General features: G+C 39.0%; 1 protein-coding gene across 3 annotated transcripts in view; it reads left to right on the top strand.

The window, feature by feature from the left end:
- The window catches only part of TMC5 (transmembrane channel like 5), a 1,577,296-nt gene that overhangs the window by 1,270,383 nt on the left and 285,423 nt on the right, over positions 1 to 21,490 (top strand). For all 3 annotated transcript variants that reach the window (XM_044089737.1, XM_044089736.1, XM_044089738.1), the window contains one exon: positions 9,595 to 9,728. In XM_044089737.1, coding sequence (XP_043945672.1) covers positions 9,595 to 9,728 — 134 coding nt within the window. The remainder of the gene's footprint in view (positions 1 to 9,594; positions 9,729 to 21,490) is intronic.

Raw genomic sequence — 21,490 nt, forward strand, 5'->3', positions numbered from 1 at the left:
TTTCAATAACAAAAAACTTGGTATTATAAAATTAATATCCTCAGTGAAAGAAATACAAAACATACAATAGGAATATCATGGCCTATTTGAAGGTTTAGGTAAAATAAAAAATTCCAGGTAAGGCTGTTCAAAACCTAGGTACACTTTACAGAGTAAAATCTTACCTCACTGACAGAGTTGAAAGATGTATATCCTCTACTTTCTTACTGTCATTCCTCCTGTATGTTGCCCCAGTCTTCACTAAAAGTCACATCTCACAAGTGCTCAAACTTGAGCAATGTAATAAATTAGCCAAATTTTCAGTAAACTATAACAACAGAGTGCACCACTGCTTTGTCCTCAGAGAAGTAAACTGGTTAGAAATACTACACTTCCTAGCTCTTTCTCAGCTAAGTACAGTACACAAACTATTCTTTATGCCAGCCAATTGTCCAGCCCTTAAAAACTTAATACAGCACTACCACCATAATAGAATTTTATGGTCTAGAGAAAAATTCACTGATCACTGTAACTATCATCTAACACTACAGATGACTCTCTATATTCAAGTATTGTAGTTAAACTTTCGAACCACATGACACTACCAATGAAATACATTCAGAATGCAGGCTTACTTAAAACACAACTAAAATATCACCTGTCAAATCAATGGATCTGGTCCTGTATATCTCCAGGATAAATGCCATTGTTATCTTCCGTTTGCCATCCATAAAATCAAATCATTTCTGTTCATTCAGAACCCTAAACCCTACAACCAATCTTCGCCAATACCTAAATAGTTTTACTAGCATCTCCCAGCTATATACTTTATTTTGTGATGCTGTTCAACCCCCCCACTTCTATATTTTTATTACAAAACTTATAATAGCCATAAATATAATTGTTTCTGAACCTGCTTTTCACCCCAGCTCTTAAGTACAGTATTAATATTTTCTACCCTATTTTGTTCATTCCTTCACCTCCTTTCTTTGAATTCCTAAGCACTAATCACATGATCTATTACCTATCTGACAAAGCCACTAACATACTATCTGATATTGTCAATCTTCACATATTCCTTGACAGTGGGTTTGGTTACGAACCTCAGAACCGACTCAGCCATTATTCCAGCTTGCGCTTACCAAAAACTCTCAAGCTCAGCTCTACCCATAATACTCCTCACCAAATTACCTCAGATCTCCTTTGTTGCTTCAAAGTGCCAGACGTGTCACCTATAAACTCTCGAGCAAAGCAGTTTCACTTCTGTAAGTTACTTCTTTTTCCTTGTTTTTCTAACGATTTGTTAGTTTTCTAATATCTGCTCCTTCCCTTTCACTAGTAGTGTTTGACTCCCCCTTTGTACTCTTACCTTTAGGTAACCTTACATACCATTGTTGGTACATTCCCCTTTACCCTTTGAGTATCTCTTCTATACCATTGTTGGTACTTTCTTAATTCATCATTTCTTGGTAACTCCTAAAAACAGAATATATATATATATAGTTTTTCTCTACATAGCCCTTGTAGACTCCATGTGTGTGTGTGTGTGTGTGTGTGTGTGTGTGTGTGTGTGTGTGTGTGTGTGTGTGTGTGTGTGTTTCTAAGTTATGGCAGACAAGCCAGCTAAAGGCACCTCAGGCTTTATGAGGTGTCTTAAGTGTGACAGAAAAATGCCCAATTTGGATGGGCATACTCACTGTGTCTATTGTCTTGGGGCTGTACACTTGCAGGAAGACTGTGCCATATGTCATAGGTTTAGCTGTAGGGCATTAGTTGACCATAAGAACAAACTTATTCTAAAGGGTCTTTTGAAAACCGAGTTCAAAGAGTTACTGTCAGGATCCAGAACAGAGGCTAGTTCACCTTCCACTTCTTCCTCTTCCTCTAGTAAGAGGGAGAAGTCAAAAAAGAGACCGCATCCAGTGCCAACTGTTTCCTTGGAATCATCATCAAAAATCCCTAAATCTTCAGTCGTTTCAACAGCATCTTTGGAACTAATGACCCAGGCACTCCAACCCTTGTCACCATCAGTGCCATCTTCCACACCGAGTTCTTCGGCACCGATCACAACATTGGTTCCTCTCATTTTGACATCCAAAACCCAGGAACGGAAGGAGTTGCCCTTAAGTAACTTGCCAATGACCCCATATTCTCCTTCGGTAGATCACTTTGCAGATCGTCCCCCAAGCCCCTTCTTGGAGAGGCGTTCCCCCAGATCTCCCTCCATTTCCTCTGGCTGATCCACAAGGACCCTAATGTAATTGGATATAATGAGGATGGTGTACCAGTTCCTTGCAGCAAGGGCTTTGTCTTTGGCTTTGGTTCCTAGCACCATCGCCCTGGGAACCAAGTCCATGTCCCCCTCAATGCTTCTTCTTCCTCCTATGACTCCCACTGAGACTTTGGAGCCTCTGGTGTTGATAGTTCTGGTATCAACTGTTTCAGTGCTGGTTAGAGCTCCTTCCACAGCACTGATCACTACCCTGAGTGTCTCAGGTGTGTTGTACCTGGAGATCTCTCTGGGCCATAGCTTCATTGCGGGTTCCTGGGGGATGTCTTTGTCTTCAGTTTTTTCTTAACCATCCATGCCCCTCAGTGCCTCTGTATTCATAAGCTCGGCCCCAGCTTCAGCCTCAAAGGAGGCGTCCTCTGTGAGGGGTAGGACCACGGTTCCAAAGGAGTCTTTTTTTGGTACCAGGCTCCCATTTGTGTATGGGGGGCCTGCCTTCCAGACCATGGAGAGGGCATTGCCCATTGCAGGCAGTCAGTCGTTCCTACCCCATTGACATATGGCCTTTCCCCTCAACCGGAGCTTCCTCCAGCCTCTTCCCTGGAACAGAGGGTACAGAAAGCTCAAGGTTTAACCACTGTGGTTATGTCCTCCTTGGATAGCTCTTCAGAGCACCCCATCAAAGAAGTCCTGTGAAGAGAAAGAGCAAGAGGAAGCACTTGGGACTCCCCTTTGGAGTCATTCATGGAAAATACTGATTTTGATGAAGGGGAAGGTTTCTCCAAGTCTCCCCCTGACAATATTTCCTTCGGGGACATCCTAGAAATCTTAAAACAAAAAGGTGGATGGACTTCCATCCAGCCTTCCTCAGAGGAATCAATGTATCTTGTGGCTTTCTATGCCCAGCTCTCCACCTCTTGGATTTCTCTGCCCACTGACAATCTCATCAAGCCGCTCACTCAGCGGGCATGGATGTTGCCTGGTGCTACTGAGAAAATCCCTAAGAGACAAGACCGCATGCTGTCAGCCCCTAAGGATCAACCACACTGAGCTAAAGGAATTCCAGTAGATGCCATGGTTGTAACCGCAGCCACTAAGAAGGAACTTTCTAACAAAAGTCCTACTATCCGTCCCCCTAATAAGGAATCTAGGGCTATGGATAGATTTGGGAAGGGCATATGCGCTTCATTGACCTTCGCATGTAGGTCCTTGAATTACATGGCACACTTTACCAGATTGCAAAGAAATCTGATAAAAGAACTTTCAGATACCCTTTCAGGAGCAGTAGCTGAAGGAGTCCAAGACAAAGTAACTTCTCAGCTCGCAACCCTAGAATTGATATCTAACTCATCCATGAAGCTAATTGCACATGCTGCTGAAGGGATGGTGAGAGCTGCGCATTTAGATGTAGCCATCAAGTGACACCCCGGGATGTGCTTTTGTGTGTTCATGGAGCCATTTATTTCTTCTTTTGTCAACACTCCTTTTGCCGGAACATCCCTATTTGGTCCCAAAGTTAAAGAGACTCTAGCCAGATGTGAAAAAGATGGGAAGACTCTTTCTGCTGTAGGCGTATGCTTTTCCACTCCACAGTGGCCTTATTCCAGGAACCAGCGGAGTGGGAGGCTATGGTTTAAAAAGTCCAAAGGACCTTTCCAGGACAAACATGGCAATGACTTCTCCCAGGGCAGAGGGGGAGGTAATAATGGAAGACCAAGGAACAGGCAGAGGTGGCTCACAGAATCAGGGTTCCTGGGATTCTTTCTCTGGGGAATCCTATCAGCGTTTCCTGAAAGGAGGTCTGATTGCTGTCCTGTGGAGGTAGTTCAGGGGGGGAAATTATCCCTGAACCAACATGCTTGGCTAAGAATAACAAAGGATATTTGGGTGCAGAAGATTTTAACCAGAGGTTACAAAGTTCCCTTTCTAGTTCAGTCAAAGCCTATGACCAAATCCCAGATGTTTTACCCAGTCATAGGAAAGCAGCAGTCTTAAAAATTTAAAAACTGGTCGACAAAAGAGTCATCCAAACAGTCCCTCCAGACCAAATAGGATTGGGAGTTTATTCAAGGTTCTTTTTAGTGCCAAAGAAGACAGGGGACTGGAGACCAATCTTGGATCTCAGCAGGCTGAACAAATCAGTTCGGCAAACCAAGTTTCAGATGGTCATTGTTCAGTCTACCCTTTCCTTTTTGGGGAAAGATGATTGGATGTGCTCTATAGAGCTTCAGGATGCATATTACCACTTAAAAATGGACAAACTGTCCAGAAAATACTTGCGTTTCTTACTGGGAGCCAGTCACTATCAATTCAGAGCACTGCCCTTTGGTCTCACCACAGCCCCCAGGGTGTTCACCAAATGCATGGCAGTGGTGGCAGCTCATCTCAGACTGCAAGGATTCTGAGTGTATCCATATCTAGATGACTGACTCTTTACTTCTCCTACCAGGCACCTTCTTGAGGAGGATTGAGATTACACTCTCCAGCTCTGTTCCAGTCTAGGCATTACTGTAAATTATGAAAAGTCCAAGTTGGAGCCATGTAAACAGTTAGAGTTCATCAGAGCAAGAATAAATACAGTCATGAGCATCGCTTCCCTACCATTAGAAAGACTACAAAGAATAAAAGGCCAAGTCAGACAGATTGTTCACAACAATTAAGTATCAGCAAGGCTTCTCCTACAAGCCCTAGGGTCTATGGCAGCTTCTATCACTCTAGTTCCACTAGCGAGATTTCATATGCAAATCCTTCAGTGGCTTTTAGCATGTCAATGGTCGATGTCAGACCAGCCAGTGTCTCATTTGATCACTATTACCAACTGATGCAAGCAGGATCTACAATGGTGGCTTCACTCCAATGAGATTTTGATGGGCCGTCCCTTTGTCCCCTCTCAGCCCCAAACCATAGTGACCATGGATGCATCCCAGACAGGGTGGGTGGACATTATCTGGGAAAGACAGTCCAAGGCACTTGGTCCCCTCTGGAGGCCAATTTGCATATCAATGTTCTAGATATGAGGGCAGTGCTGTTAGCATTGCAAGCATTCCACCTAGCCCTCCCATCGGCAACAATTGCAATCCAAACAGACAACATGGCAGTAGTCTGGTACATCAACAAACAAGGGGGAACCAGATCCTATCCCCTCTGTTGGGAAGCTCTCAGAGTTTAGCAATGGGCAATTTCTGCTGATCACTTTCTCATTGCGATGCACATTCTGGGGAGCTCCAAAGTGAGTGAGGGCAGATTGAGCAGATATATCCTAATGCCTCATGAGTAGTCTCTCAATCCAACAGTGGTAGAAAAAATATTTCACCAATGAGGCCAGCCTTGCTGCAACCTATTTGCCTCCCCTCTGAAAAACAAGTGCAGCAATTACTTTGCCCTCATCCATCCACCAGGGGAATGAGCAAGAGATGGTCTTCTCCATAACTGGCCCCCGGTCTACTCTATGCATTACCTCTGATTCGTCTTATATTCCAATTTCTAAAGAACGCCATCAGGTCAAAGAACAAGATAATCCTCATCACCCCGACAAATCTGGTTTCCCTTTCTTTGGCCCATCTTGTTCAGAAACCTTTAAGCCTGGATCCAACTCCGGACCTGTTGTCCCACCCAGACGGATTGGTTCACCCAAATCTACAGAATCTCAAGCTCAGCACATGGCTTCTCCAGTTCCATGATTGCCAGGCATGCCTCACTTAGTTCATCTGCTCAATGAATCATTTAGGCTAGTCACAAACCCTCCCATTAAAATTGTATCTCAAAAAATGGCACAAACTTTCTTTGTGGATGTCTAAAATCTAACACTGATCATTATTTAGCTCCAGTAAATGAGGCTCTAGACTTTTTGACTTCACTTTTTGAAGCAGAGGCCTCAGCATCTACTATTCAAGTGCATCTAACTGCTATCTCTAATTTTCCCTTGGGTCTGACTGGCTCATTTTTGATGTCCCATAAACTTTGCAAAGCCTTTTTGAAGGGATCTGTGATGCTCAGGCCTCCATATAAGGAACCATTAGCACGTTGGGACCTAAATTTAGTTCTCCAATCTTTAGGTTATTCCCCCATTGAACTGACAGACAAATGTGATCTAAAATTCCTCTCTTGGAAAGCATTGTTTCTGGTGGCCATCACCTCAGCCAGGAGAATTTCTGAGATTCAAGCCTTATCCTGTAAACCTCCTTATATAATTTTTCATAAAGACAGGGTCTCCTTGAGAACTAATCCTTAATTTCTGCCTAAAGTATATTCTGCATCCAACCTTCACCAGACTGTTCAACTTCCAGTTTTCTTCCCTAACTGTACTAACAAAGCAGAACATTATCTCCATTTATTAGATGTGCACAGACAACTCCACTTCTATTTACACAGAAAAAAAGAGTTTAGAAAATCAGATCAATTGTTTGTCTCCTTTTTTTCAGTGACAAAAGGGAAACCAGTGTCCAAGGTTACCCTAGCTGAGTGGATTAAGGACTGTATTTCCTTTGTTTATAGCAAAAGCAAATTATCTCTACAAAGACCTGTAAAGGCACACTCCACCAGAACAGTAGCTGCATCTGCAGTGTTTCATTCCAAGGTTTCCTTAGATGATTTTTGCACAGTGGCTACTTGGTCTTCTCCACATACCTTTGTTACTCATTACAAACTGGATCTGATCTCTAGGGGAAGGGCATCCTTTGGCTCGATGGTCCTTAGGAATATTCTTCCATGAGACCCCCCAAGATTCAGGTTGCTGGGGATTCTGTCCCACTGTCAAGGAATATGTGAAGATTGACAACATCAAATAAAGAAGTTATGTCTTACCATAAGATTCTGTCTGTGTAGTATTATCTTCTCATATCCTTGACATACCCGCCTTCCTTCCCCGTAACGTATTGTTCCTTATGGTGCATTGGATTTCCTTGGTGACATAGGTCTTCTTCTCTGGATTCAGATAACGCCTCTCTTTTATCTCTCTCTCTTTTATGGCGGTGCTTATCTGTCGCTGTTTATGCCAACTCGATCTGAGGTAATTTGGTAAGGAGCATTATGGGTAGAGCCTGAGCTCTAGAGTTTTTGGTATGTGTGAGCTAGAATAATGGCTGTGTCAGTCAAGGATATGTGAAGATCGACAACACAGATAGAACGTTATGGTATGACATAACTTCTTTTTTTCAAGTGCTCAGTGTTCAACATCTACTAATACATAACTATCTTGTACACTGTAATAGTTACTTCTACTTTCATAGGAATATAATATAATTAGCAAATGTATGTGTAGCTGTTTCTTTAAAAAATTGTTCTTCAGACTCTGCAAAGATTTCTTTGGAATCTAACAATGCATCAAGCTTCTTTCATCTTTCACTACCTTGCCTAATGATAAAGATTACATAAGTATAGAAAGAAGGTGTACACATAAGCTACACCTTCTTTGCATGCCATTAATTACCAAACCCACATAAAATATTTATCTATTGTCTCTTTGGGTATATTACTGAAGCTCTGTTTAAAAATGTTTGGAACAAATTAAATCTTTTTTCCCCTGGACCTCTGCTGAAAAGGAGTTTTTTAACCAAACCCAGTCAGACAAAAACAGTAAACAAAGGCAAAAACAAAACAAAAAAAATTACGCCAGTGTAAAACCCATAGTAAAAGTATGTAAGAGATTTACATACTACAGGACTAGAACCAGAGTTAACAACCTAGAAAAAAAAATGGATGGAACAGCAACAGTAACAGGACCTATATATTGAATGCCACCTATAGTGATACTAACAAATCTAAATAATCCAAAGAACTATACACCTGAATAGACATGAGACAAATTACTAAAGTACTCTTAAGACAGAGAGATATCATACTTAACAACTGATAACATCCTTATGAAAATAAATGGAGCAAATCTCTTAAGTAAGCTTTGTCTTAAAATGGAGTGACATCCAGACAACAACAGCATCCCATATTTTTAACATGTTTAGGATTAAAAAGGTACACAAGTTCAATTTTAGGGTGTGTACAGCTGGAGAAGTTTTTTTAAAATGTCAGTTAGTAAATGAAACAAGGAATTCATATGCTAAGGCATGACAGCAAGGATCTAATTATGCATGAATACTAGCTGTAGATTATGACAGGACATTTAGAAAAGCAATGTAAAGGTTGAGAAAGATGTCTGTGATAGAAAAGATGCTGAATTTTACAAGTTGTTTTTAAAGTTCTACGGTTTCATCATTTCCAGGGGAGTAGTATATCAACACATGACTGAAGTCAAAATAATAGGGCACTTCATGGTATAACATCACCAGCAAATGCTAAAGTGATTAGATCAATCAGGATTAAAATTTATGCTGTTTTCTTTATTAAAGACTGTAGTACAATAACATCAACACAAAAATGAAAGAAACAACATTCCCTTTTAAATATACTGAAGAACAGAAACCAACTTTGGCATAAATGAAGAAAAGCCTGAACTCTTTGAGATAAATATGTGCAGACTCGAGTACCTCCAGTGGGCAAAAGAGACAGCTATCCCGGGTGCAAAATGTTAGGGAGTGTGATCAGCCAACCCTGATTGCTAAGTGAATACTGGCTTCTAAATGCCAGAATTGCATTTGTGACAAAGCTGAAGAGCTACAGCACTCCATGTGTGTTATAAACTGTAGCAGGCAGCTGTCTACTACTGTAGTAATCAGTTTACTCCAATTTAAAATAGAGAACTTTTTTCTTTCTTTACAATAAAACGGAAGTGCTGTAGTGCTCTGTATGTGGTATAAACTGTAGCAAACTGCTTGCTACAAATTGTCTTTTAGTCAGCTCAGCTCAAGCTGAGCGATAGGTTGGGCATGTGGAAGGTACCCTGAAACATGGAAGCTGTTTGACTGTTATATTCCTTTGCAGGCTATAACTATATAACTAAGGATGCTGTAGCAGTGATTATATGAACATCTGCTGTTATGGTAAGTTTAACTTACACAACTGTACTTTCTTTCAAGGTACTGCAACTAAGGGTATTTCAAAATATCAAGGTTTGTGTCTAACATAAATATTTTTGTGGCATATCTTTCATAATATTTACAGTTATAATTCTCTGCTTTTATTTTAATACAGTTTACTTAGTTTTATCTGTAGAGAATTATATAGTTTTGTCATTTTTAACTACAAAATTATTTTAAGATTTTTTTTGTTTTTTTTCTCTGTCATATATAGGCAATATTTCTCTTATTTAATGTGACTGTTTTATATTCCATGTGTATGAGCTATGCCTTAGATGCATTTTAATTCAGCAGTGTAACTGTACATTGTAAGGATGTTGTTAAAGAGAAAGGTGAAAACTATATTTTGTGATTGCATTTTTTATTCCTTGACTAGTGTCACTTTTGCTTATGACAAGCATTATTTTTTTATTACAGATTAGCTTAATGATGAACTGTCATCCTCCCCGCAGACCTTGGCGAGCTGCCCAGATGACAACAGTGTTCATTTTATTATTGTTTTTCCCATCATTTATTGGGGTTGTTTCTATGGTAGCTGTCACCATCTGGAGGTATGTTAAAAAATAAATAAATAAAAATAAAAGATACACATTTCATCATTTGTTAACTAGATTTAGAAAGAACTGATCCTAAAGATAATAAATCATAAAATATTCCAGGAGAAAAAATTCTGGAAGTGCTGCTTAAACATAAATGGACAAAACTACTAACTGTACATCAGCAGATGTCCTTCCTTGATCACTGTTGCACTTGATTATAAATGGGAAGTCTCCTGCCAAAGACACCCTACATCTGGCTAGCATACCAAAGTGCCTTCCTCTCGCACCATATGTTTGACATATGCTCTAAGTGTGAGAATGAGATGCAGCACATTAGGGTTGTATGGATGCAAAAATCCTCAGAATTGCCTTGCTGCCAGCCCAGACAGTGAGACCTTACTTTCACTTTCATCTATCAGCCATATATATGGTCTGTGCCAATTTGAACTGCAAGTAGGCAGCTACATATCCCCACTGGGGAACCATCTTCTTTCCTTACCTTTTTTTTTTTTTTACAGAAACTTGTGTTTTGTTTTGTATTTTTGTCAACTAAGAGGGGTAAATGTGACTGTGGGAAGCAGATTCCATAAAGAGATAGTCATACTAGATGTTGATTTTTACAAAACAAACCAGGCCAAAGAACAAACTGAAGAAACACAGATTAAAACACACGTGGAAGGCACAAGGAAACAAACTGCTGCAGGTAAAATCCAGAAGAACTTTAATCTAGAAACTTTTTGAAAAAAAAACTTGTTTAAAACTATGTGAGATAAAAGCTTTCATTCACAAAAATACCTGAACTTCATCTGACGAAAGTTTCTAGATTAAAGTTCTTCTGGATTTTACCTGCAGCAGTTTGTTTCCTTGGGCCTTCTACCTGTGTTTTAATAAATGTTGATTTTTGCTTAGGATCCACTCACAATTATTTGAAGTGCTTCATTTATTAATAATTTGTTCTGAAAACTCTTAGGAATTGTTTGTCTTCCCTTAATATTTACTTAGAAAAATCAAAGAGTTAAGGAGCTTGTATTGGGTAGATTGGCCTCTGCGTCTTCCTAGTCAGATGTACTTCAGTAGTCAAGAAAGAAGCTTAAAAGTCAAAGACTAAAGCTCTGTTGTCTGGACATTTCTGTTGTGTTGCATGATGAGCCCTCAGACCACCTGGTGCTATATAATCTTCCCATTGTCTTGACCCCTTTGGAGGATGTTAAGGTGCAGCATCATAGAATGTCCAGCTTGACAGCTCAGACAGCCTCTTCAACTGGGGAAGAGAGAACCATGGTATATTATTTCTGAGGGAGCCAAGGATCTATACTTCTAATTTTGTCCTAGGAAGCTGTTACATGTATCCTTACTGAGGTACATTACAGGTGGGATCCGTGTTGAAGATCTTAGGTAATCAAAGCAAAAGACTAAACATGCCTCTTCTTCTACTCCTTCTGTCCCCAGGGATCCTAAGAAGGTTGATTCAGATCTCAAGGTCACCATGGACTTGTTTTCTTCAGCTGCGTTTCACAATAAACATGAACAAGTCTGGCCTACTTCTATCTCTGGATCTGGTATTTCTAGACTACCATATCAACACTGTTTCTATGATGGAATTTCTTCCTCAGGACAAGATGCACTTTCTAATTGTTTACTTTTAATATCTTCTCCCTGTAGAGATGACCTCAACAAGAGACACTGAGAGCCCTATTATATATATATATATATATATATATATATATATATATATATATATATATATATATATATATATATATATATATATATATAGCTTCAGCTATATGAATGATAAGATTCAGAAGTACCTCAAGTCTATTTGGATACAGCACTGCCAAGCTCTGAACTTCCCTATTCTACTCTTATCCTTCATCAAGAAAGAAAGAACTTCTTTGGTGGGGCAACCAGATATCACTCAGTCCAGCAGTGTGCCCTTTCAGACTCCCACGCCTTGCTAGGAAGTTTCCACAGATGCAGATCTGGCACGGGGGACATATTTGATGAACATAAAACTCCAGAATGTTTGGTTAGGGGAGGACAGGGAAAAAACATAAATGTCAAAGATCCTAGCCCTAATCTTAGCCCTTTAGCCTCTTCACCTAGCCCCAATCTTAGCCCTTTAGTCTCTTCATCACCTTTGGTCTTCAGAATCCCTCTGAATTCTCACAGACAATGTGGTAAATCAACAAATAAGAAGGAACAATATCTTAATGTCTCTGTAGCTTTGCCATAACTGCCTGGGAGGTATTCATTCACCACAACCTCTTCCTTCAGGCAGTCTGCATTCCATCAGAGATGAATACTGCAATGGATTACTTGAGCTGATCAAGAATAGACCCTTAGAAATTGATACTGAATAGGGAGGTCTTCCTGTGGATTGTCCATCAGTGGGGAACTCCCCAAGTAGATATTTTTTCCTTCATTCTGAACAGGTAGCTGAGACTGTTCTGTTTCAGAATACCATGCTCAGTGGCTTGGAAGACAGAAGCTATGTCATTTTCATGGAAGGGGAAATGTCTTTATGCATTTGCTTTACTTCCCCTAATCTTGAAGGTCCTGTTCATAATCAAAAATGATATTGCTGGTGACCCATTTTGACTATGACAACATTGGTTATTCTTTCGCTTCCATGTCAGATAAAAGCCTATTATACCAGGACTGTTGCTTCTCCTGGAGCCCGTCTCAAAATTTTAAAGACAAGCTCCTTCCACTATAAAACTGATGCCTTCCACAGCCCAGGGCTGGTGTCAACCTCTTTGCATAAGAATTCTAGATAAAGACAAAACCAGTGGGGGGACACAGGACAAAATCAGGGTCATGTTTTAAATATTGCTGTTAGAAACTGTGAATGTTACTAGAATAAAAGGTTTTACATCAGAATGAATTTTTCTGAAGGATATGAACTTTGAAATTCAAATGTTTGTAATTATTTAGTGACTTCAATCTTGAATGATTTAACATAAAACATAACATAAAACCACAAATCTTTTGAGAAACAGACAAAAACTATGAGGCAAAAATCTAGACATTCTGAGAAATTATGTCCATTTGAAAGGTATGAACAAGATCTGTCCTCAAAGGAATTTTTGACCCAAGCTCATCTACTCAGTCCTCCTCCCTCTTTCTCTAAAAAAGCTTTTGGAATCTTCCCATTCATAGTCAACAGTGCAGCAGTGATCAAGGAAGAACAAAGATATGTGTGTAATCATTTACCATAAAAGTAGATGTCCTACTAGAGCACTGTTGCAGTATTTGAACCCTCCTTATTTCCCCCTTTTTTCCTGGCAGAGAAGGACCACACATATATTTCCCATCTCCTAGTTGTCATATCTTATTTTCCTCTCCATCTTTTTGTCACACTGTGCTTCGGATCTAAAGCAAGATAGTTCTGACGATTACAGTCTAGCTTTTAGGGCATATGTAGGGCATACGGTATGAGAGTAAGGCACCCATACTTTGGTATGCTTGCCAGATATTTCATATCCTTGGCAGAGTACTTCTGATTCATAATCAGTATTGCAACAGTGATCCAGTCCAACATCTACCATTATGCTAAGTTCTTACACAATTATTCTTTATTTTCAATAAGTTCATGTTTATTTGTTGCCATACTTAATCAGTTAAATATGGAATAATCTTCATAGAAATTATGTATAAACTTGCTGTTTTTCTAAAGTGTTATTAACACTTGCTCTGACCTGATGCAAAAGTAAAACGTAAAGTAGATTTACAAAAAACTGGAAGATGTACATCCTTTCAAAGTTTACAGTCTAAAAAAATGGAATTCTGAACTCGCTGAATGAATGGAAGCATAACCATCTTGTGCCAAGGCCACAAAAAATTCCATCCATTTAATGTAGACCAAATTATCTTCACTCTGTAAAACCTTATGTAGAGCAAATGAGCTGCTCTCTGTGTAAAATCATAGAAACAGTCATAATCAAGCGTATCCAAATATGCCACAGGGCCCCTTCTTCTATTAGGTGTTAAACTGCATGGGGTCTGTTCAGTGTCAACCTTGCCTTTTGATTCTTGTGGCTATTTTGAAGTGGAACAGCAGTACTTGATGAAGGACGAGTTGTGCATGTTGGTTATGTTGACCTTGCTAAGGCATTCAACACTGCCTCAAATTGGGAAATAACCGACAAATCCAAAGCATTAAATGTCAATCCAGATGTAGTTCAGTGGGCCAAACAATGGTTCAGCAACAGCAAGCAACTCAGCTAGAGGGTCAAAACTATGTGATGCTTGAGAGGCTTCCTTAGATATTGATGAGACCTCTTTCTTTTGTGGAGATGGCCAGGTCTATCAGAAGAAGTGGAAGTAGACATAGAGAGATTTGGAAGCCTTTGACAGAGATAAGGGTCTGCTTCCTCTTCAGGGCATCATTGGCCAAGTCCTGGGCTGTCTGACTAAAGAAGATATGCAACAGGAAATGAACATCCAGGATCTTGATTTGAACCCGTCCTTGAATGAAAATAGTTTTAGCAATGCCCACCAGTGCAGGCATAGGCCCGGGCCTACAGCCCTAGCCAAAGTATCTACAAGGTTATGTTAATACATGATACATAGTGTCTCACTGAAGAGATTGTGGAGAGGATCCCTTAAAGGTCTTCCATGATCTCAGAATCTGTGAGATATTCTACCTTATTAGTGTCTTCCTATGCAGCTTTGCTTGGTAATTGGACAGGTAAATGGATAAAGGATTACCCTAAACTGCACTGTGGCAGAGAAGTGCAGCACATTGCCAAACTTATAAAAAGTTCTTTTCTTCCTGTCCAGCACCAGGCTGACAAAATGCTGCAACCTATGGCATCTTTGCTACGCCATAGAAATCACGTAAGAGTCAGCACTGGCATGCTTAATGAGTTTATGTGCTCACTCAGAAGGAATGAATCAGGGTGCCTCCATGCTGTTCTGATGACGCCCCTAATAAGTGGCTCCATAGTATGGAAAAACTGTACACTTTGGAATTCCACTTCAGGATGCCTATACAGCTATTTTGAGGAGGGGACAGAGCAAGAAACCAATGTTATCTGTTACTTGTTATCTCTAAAGGAGAGGTCATCCAGGAGTAAAGAGTGGAAGGGGAAAACTCAACATTCCCTGTCCATCTCAAGGACAGCGGCTTTGAGATTCTCTGAATCTTGATATGATCCTGAGGTTGAGGTAGTACTTGGCCTTCAAAACCCATGGACATAAGCTGACACAAGGATAAGCATATGACAGACTGGAGCTGGGCATCTGATCAAGAGCTTACACTGAAATAAGTGTTAACTAAAGGCAATGTGGTATGGGGAGAGACCTTTGATAAGTCTGGGTTTAGACTCAGACTGAGCTATCTAATGATGTAATATTGCATGCGCATCTCAAGACCCCATCAGCCATCAAGCAACTGTTTTGGATTCAGGTAACATAAGACTCAAAGTGCAAACTTATCTTCCAAGTGGTCCTGGGGTCAGTACATGAATGGTGCTCCAGGTCCTGAATACCCCTAGTTCAGGTGATTCCTGCTGTCACTAATGAGCATTTTTTTACCTTGTCTTTGTCAAGGCATTCCCATGTCAAAATGTTTTTGAAAGGGGTATTGTATAAGAAACCGCCAAGAAAAACAGTGGCTCTATCTTGGGATCTTAATTTTGTGTTAGAGATGCTAACACTTGCTCCATTTGAACCAGCACATCCGGCTGTTTAGGGGTATTAACATGGAACACTTCTACTAGTTGGTCTAACCTCTACAAAAGGAGTATCCTTATGATAGGTCAACCTTATCTCATTTTCCTCAAAGACTGGGTTTCCTGAGAACTAATCCTTCTTTTATACCTAAAGTGGTATTCATGTTTACTTTAAGCAAAACTATCCATCTCCCTGTGTTCTTCCCTAAACCACAAAATGAGGAAGCAAAAATACTTCATACCTTGGATGTCCACAGACAACCCATATATTATCTTGACAGAACAAAATCTTTCAGAACTTCCAATCAGTTGTTCATTTATTGTAAAGGTAAGAAGAAGGAACAACATGTTTCAAAGAAGACAATTTCCCAATGGTTGTCTCAGGTTATTACCTTGCGTTATTGCCACCACAACAAAACTATTGCAAGCAGGGTCAAGGCACATTTCTCCAAAATATTTTTGTAGTTTTTGTTTTTTTACTGTTTTTTGGTTCTTCAGGGCACATTTCTACCAGGGCCTTGGCTTCATCTGTGTTTTTTTGGAAAGGAATAGACTCCAGAAGTATTCTAGAAGCAGCAACATGGGCCTATGTACATACTTTAAAAACACTACAAGCTAGATTCCTTATCCAGGTCTAGGACAGGCTTTGCTAGAACCATTCTCCAAGGGATTCTGGACCCTTCCCCTTCCACCTCCACGTTGTTGTAAGCAATAATAAATGTACTATAACAGTAGATATTCACATAATCACTGCTGCTGCAGCCACTCCCCTCCCTTCACCCCCCTTGTTTTTCGGTGTGTTTTTATGCCAGGGTGTGGACGTTTACTTTTTGTTGTTCCTAACATCATCTTCTCAGGGCTCAGCCTCCCACTCTCAGTTGTCATGAAAGCTTTAAAGGGCTTGGCACCCAAACCTGTCTTTTTAGTCAGCTCAGCTCAAGCTGACTAGCATTTGGATGCGTGCAAAGTCCCCTGAAGCTTTGGTAGCTGGCCAGCTATTATAGCCTATGCAGGATATAACCCATATAGCTTAGGTTACAGCAGCAGTGATAATTCAAACATCGGCTGTTATGGTAAGTTTATTTACACAACTTACAATACATAGTGTAATAACCCCACACATGGGTAGTATACGTCAAACCATTAAACATATGACTAATTCACAAAGTTTAATACTCAAACCAATTAATAGTATAGTGCTGAATCCTCCAGACATTGTCATATCTCAAACAGAAATAGGGAAAGTTTTCTTCAAATAAAGATGGAACATAATGTTTGTCTACAGTCTCTCAGTGATTGAAGGTTCCTCCACTAGCCAGCTTCACGTTTTCTAAATTATTGTGTAACTTGCTCGGTCCTCTGATATGGTATGGGAATTTTTGTTATTTACAAGGCAGAATCTGCTGGTGATGGGGGGCGACTACTTTCATATGCTTTTTTCTTGCCCTAAGATATCCTAGTTGGTTGAGTTTTATTGCTGAAGATTCACCCAAATTTTTGTTATTGGATATTGTGCTGACCAACAATTGTGTCCCATGGACACTTATATACTGGAATAAATGTGAGATTTTTGCATTATTTGCAGTGCTACTTTAGTAATGAAAGATATTCCTAAAGTTTGGGTTTGGAGATTTAATTCTATGAGTTATAAATTTAAAACATGGAATATTAAACAACTGGATATGAAATTGGGGTCAGATTGTTGGTACATTTATTAACACGAGAGGTGTAATAAATTTTCATTTTTCAATAGGACTAATTTTTTGTTTCTTTTTAATCCAGTCTTCATTTCAATTCAGTAAGTTTATGTACATCAATCACTTAGAACACTGTTAAATTGATAATGACTTTTAAGGCAACTGGTTAAATTCTTTACATGCTACTTCAAGTGCTGCATATTGCCTTGCAACCTGTTTTAAATATTAATGTCATTTTCTTGATCTTCATATAATATAGTTATGTTTTGTTATGAACAATATAGTTACACAAAAATATATATTCTTTTCAACATTAGACAGTTTAGGCTATCAAATAAGTGTATCTCAAAAGGGGCAACTGTTGCCCCATGTACATAGATCTAGCAATGCCCTATTGAGAGAAGCAGTTCATTTACATTAAAGAAAAAAAACATTCATAGCATTTAAAGTTCTGGTGTTGTTTCTTAGATGACATACTAGTTAATTGGCAAGACGCCATTTTAAAATAAGGGGATTTATAAACCATTATTAATGAAAGTCATCCAGGCTTTACTTTTGAAGCATGTAGAAGAAGCTTCCATACTTAAAAACTTTAATAGAATTTCAGTACCAAAAAATACCTAGATCTGACTAAAGCATTTGATGCAATACCCCACTCAAGAATTTTTCAACAAACTTACAGAGCTAGGTATAAACTCTCTTATAACATGCTGGATAGCTATCTGGCTGGATATTAGAATCGGTGAGGCCACCCCCACAAAGAGGCCGGTCACCAGTGGAGCCCTCCAGGGCTCTGTGCTAGGCCCTCTCCTCTTTGGCATTTAATTCTCGGATGTCAAAGCCAAGGTCAAAGGCATTTGGCTGACCAAGGTCATAGATGACTGCAAACTGAGAGAATTCATACAGACAACTGAGAGGTGATCTTTGCCTGGCATACAGGGCATCTCTGGACTGTGTTTTAATGAACCTTTTGCACATCCCCAAAACAAGCAGCATCAGAACATCTAGATTAAAATATCTAAATTGTGCTTGTGACTTAAATAGGACATGATGGAGAGACATATATGTTTGTCAGAGAATTCCCATTCTCTGCAACAGGGTCCCCATTCATGAGAAGCAGAGTTCCTCCCTATTCCCATTTGAGCACAACTTGGCCCAGTGGATGGGAAATTAGAAATTTACCTCTGGTCTGGTTCCTATGTCTCTGATGGGCAGATGCAGTCAGTAAATCACCACCTGTGTAGATCAAATTAGTGGGTCACATTTGGGTTGCATGGCTAGTCTTATAAGGGCCCTAGTGGTCATTAGCCTAGTATACACCTATAAACCGATGAACTTATGATTTAAATTCTTTATAGAAAATTTTGCATAGTAAGAACTGTCATTCAAAACAGATCATAAAAGTAGCTTTCCCTATGTTCTGTTGACTCATTCTGCTATGGGTCATACGTCAATGATTTTTGAACATTAAGAAAAATAACGTGAAAAGGTATAAAAGCACACACATAAAAAATGTTTTTCCCCCTGCAGGCCTCATGATGTGCACCACAAGACATTGCAAAATACAAGTTCATGGGTTTGGCAAACAGTAATAAAAAGAAATTGCACAAAAGCTGCTTGTAGAAGAAAGCCTCAACAAGGTATGATTATGCCCATAAAATATATCTAGATTCCACTTTTTAAGAGTGAGAAGATTTTACTTAACATAAAACCTAGCCCAGCAAGAAATACTAGGAAGGAAGGAAAATGGAGGCATTCTTTAAAAGAGGTTACCACAGTGAAACCAGAATTTCATTATGTCCAGTCCAAAAGATAGAAACATGTTAAGGATGGGTTGCTTGAAAGAGAAAAAAATATCACTAACCCAAACTCAAAAACAGAAAGTCAGAATTATTTGTTTTGTTCTGCACTGTAAGGATATGGCTAGTATGATGTAAATTATAAAATAAACAAGTACAGCACATTTTGCCAACATTCAAGATACAACTTAAAAATATACATCTTCCCAATACAAGTAATGGTGAATAGCAAATGTTAATGCCTGTTAAAACTTCTTTGAAGTACAAGCAAGATGCCAGTTAATACCTTCTGGACTACAATGATAGTTTTCATACATCAAGAAGAATGTGGGAGAGGGTCTGTCAGCTCTTAAAACAGTGGAAGCGTTAAAACAAGCAGTTCAGTTAATTTTGTTTTAGCATTTACAAATACTGTTAAAAGAGGCAAGAACTGTGCTGAAAACACAAATCAGAGAGATTCAATCAAAAAAAGTGAAAATGAAAATCAGTTCCAGATGTTTTACAAGATACAAGATGCTATGACTAACACTACTGCCATTCTATTTACATGGGGGAAAAAAAAGAAAGATTTCCTTATAGTTCCACTATGAGTAGACAAATCTGAATGCACTGAGGATTGGACTCCCCCAAACTGCATTCACTAAAGAAAAGTCTGAAAAAAACACTTTTTTAAATGTTTTTACAGGGGAGCAAGCCCCCACTCACACCCCCTGAACATATATATGCCAACTGCATGGATGCCTCAACTCAAAGAAATGGAAATTCCCCTGGAAAGGGCAGAAGTCACCGACAATGATTTACAATGTAGAAACACAGGCAAACAAAGATCGAAGGTTCAATCTTCTTTCACCAGAAGGGTAACATTTCCTTATATCTGGCATGACACAAATATAGGGCACTTGAAGTGGATTCTGGGAAAAGGCCTCCAAGATTACTTTACTACAGCAGGTCCACTGAAATATAATAACCAGTTAATTATTCTAATGCATTAAAATAGAGTACAGCACTATAATGAAATAATTGAGATAGTGACAACCATAAGTGAATACATGATGTTAGTTTTCCAGCTGCTCTAAGGAAAGCAGAATTGAGAAAGACAAAAACTTTACCAAGCAAATGCAATAACATGAACTATGTAGTACTCTATTTCTGGTTTGCTATAACAACATCATCAGGAACATTTTTTTTAATGTTATTGTAATTCATGTAAAAATTGAATAAAATAGGATTTGAGTCAACATGCATCTTTGTTAATAAGAAGTATAAAACTCTAATGACTAGAATTACTGACTGAGTATAATTTACCAGAAAATCACAAACATTCTGTACAAATAGGGATAGCTGAGAGGTATATGTAGCACTCAAAAAGGAATGTCTGATAACAATAACCCATTCCAGGATTTGAATACTTTTGGGGTGTTCAGGGTTTTAAATGTTGCAGGTATGATTTTCCAAATTTTATTTTAACTGTCTGTAAACAAGTTGCAACAGAAGATTTTAAGAATTTGTAGTTTTAATGAATGCGTTAATTAAAACTAAATCTCCTTAAAATTTTATGTGAGGCTTCTTCATTTTCAGACAGTTTAGTGTGGTTTGACATAACAGCCATAGCCTCAAAAAGCAAAATAATTAAGGAAACTGCAGCCAAAGTCAACTTTCTATCTTCAAAATATGGGACATTCTCAGAAGTGTGAACAAAATGTGGAACATTTATTAACAAGGAAAGTAATTCTCCCCATGGTTAAAAGGTTACTTAATAAACATTTTTTGATGCCCGATGTGATGATATGAGGTAGTGCCATCTGTGCCAGGGAGAGTAGGGCTGCACATGTGTAACATAGCTAGTTGGAGTTTTGTAAGGAATTTTGTCATTTAACTATCACACTAATTTGTACAGATGCTTGTGTTAAAGATGTATTTCTAAAGTTGCTTGTGTTAAAAATCCATCAACAGTGGGTCCTGCTAGACAGAAAAGAGATATACATGAAAGCCAGGCAGCATTATTATTACTGATTAAATGTATATGGTTAAACAGAGAATTCTGGAAGTAAAGAGGTTAATCTCAGTTTAGCTAAGTTTGAAAAATATGTTGAAAATTAGGGTTCCTATTATTTCCTCCTTCGAGAAAATAATATGGACCTGAAAATTAAATAGGTCAGTTTAGGTCATAAAGATTTTATCTTTCAGATCTGATTGGAGCCAAACAAACAATGTCTGGAAAAACCAGGACTAGGGATCTTACTGTATTGCCCTTAGGGGTGAACTAACTGCTACCCTGGAAGAGTGGAAGCTTTTGAAATTGGTTTATAGCGTTCTGATGCTGCAACAGATCTTAGCAACGTGCTGGGCATATATTGTACCAGAGTCAGGTGACCAGATGTGATGTCATTCTATAACCAGCACTGAATTGTTTTTTTTAGATATTAGTAAGAGATGTGACAGAACTCTTGCAGCAGCACTTTATTTTTTGGAACCTGACAGGAAAGATCTCTCACAGATGTCTCACACAACCAAACACTTCTTCTTGTCTTGCTGTAGTACGCAACTCAACATTCATTTTGTCTTGCTGTAGTAAGTACCTTAACTAGGGAATAGTAATT

This window comes from Protopterus annectens, chromosome 12.part0 (genome assembly GCF_019279795.1).
Source record: "Protopterus annectens isolate FY-2018-M chromosome 12.part0, PAN1.0, whole genome shotgun sequence".
Taxonomy (NCBI): domain Eukaryota; kingdom Metazoa; phylum Chordata; order Ceratodontiformes; family Protopteridae; genus Protopterus; species Protopterus annectens.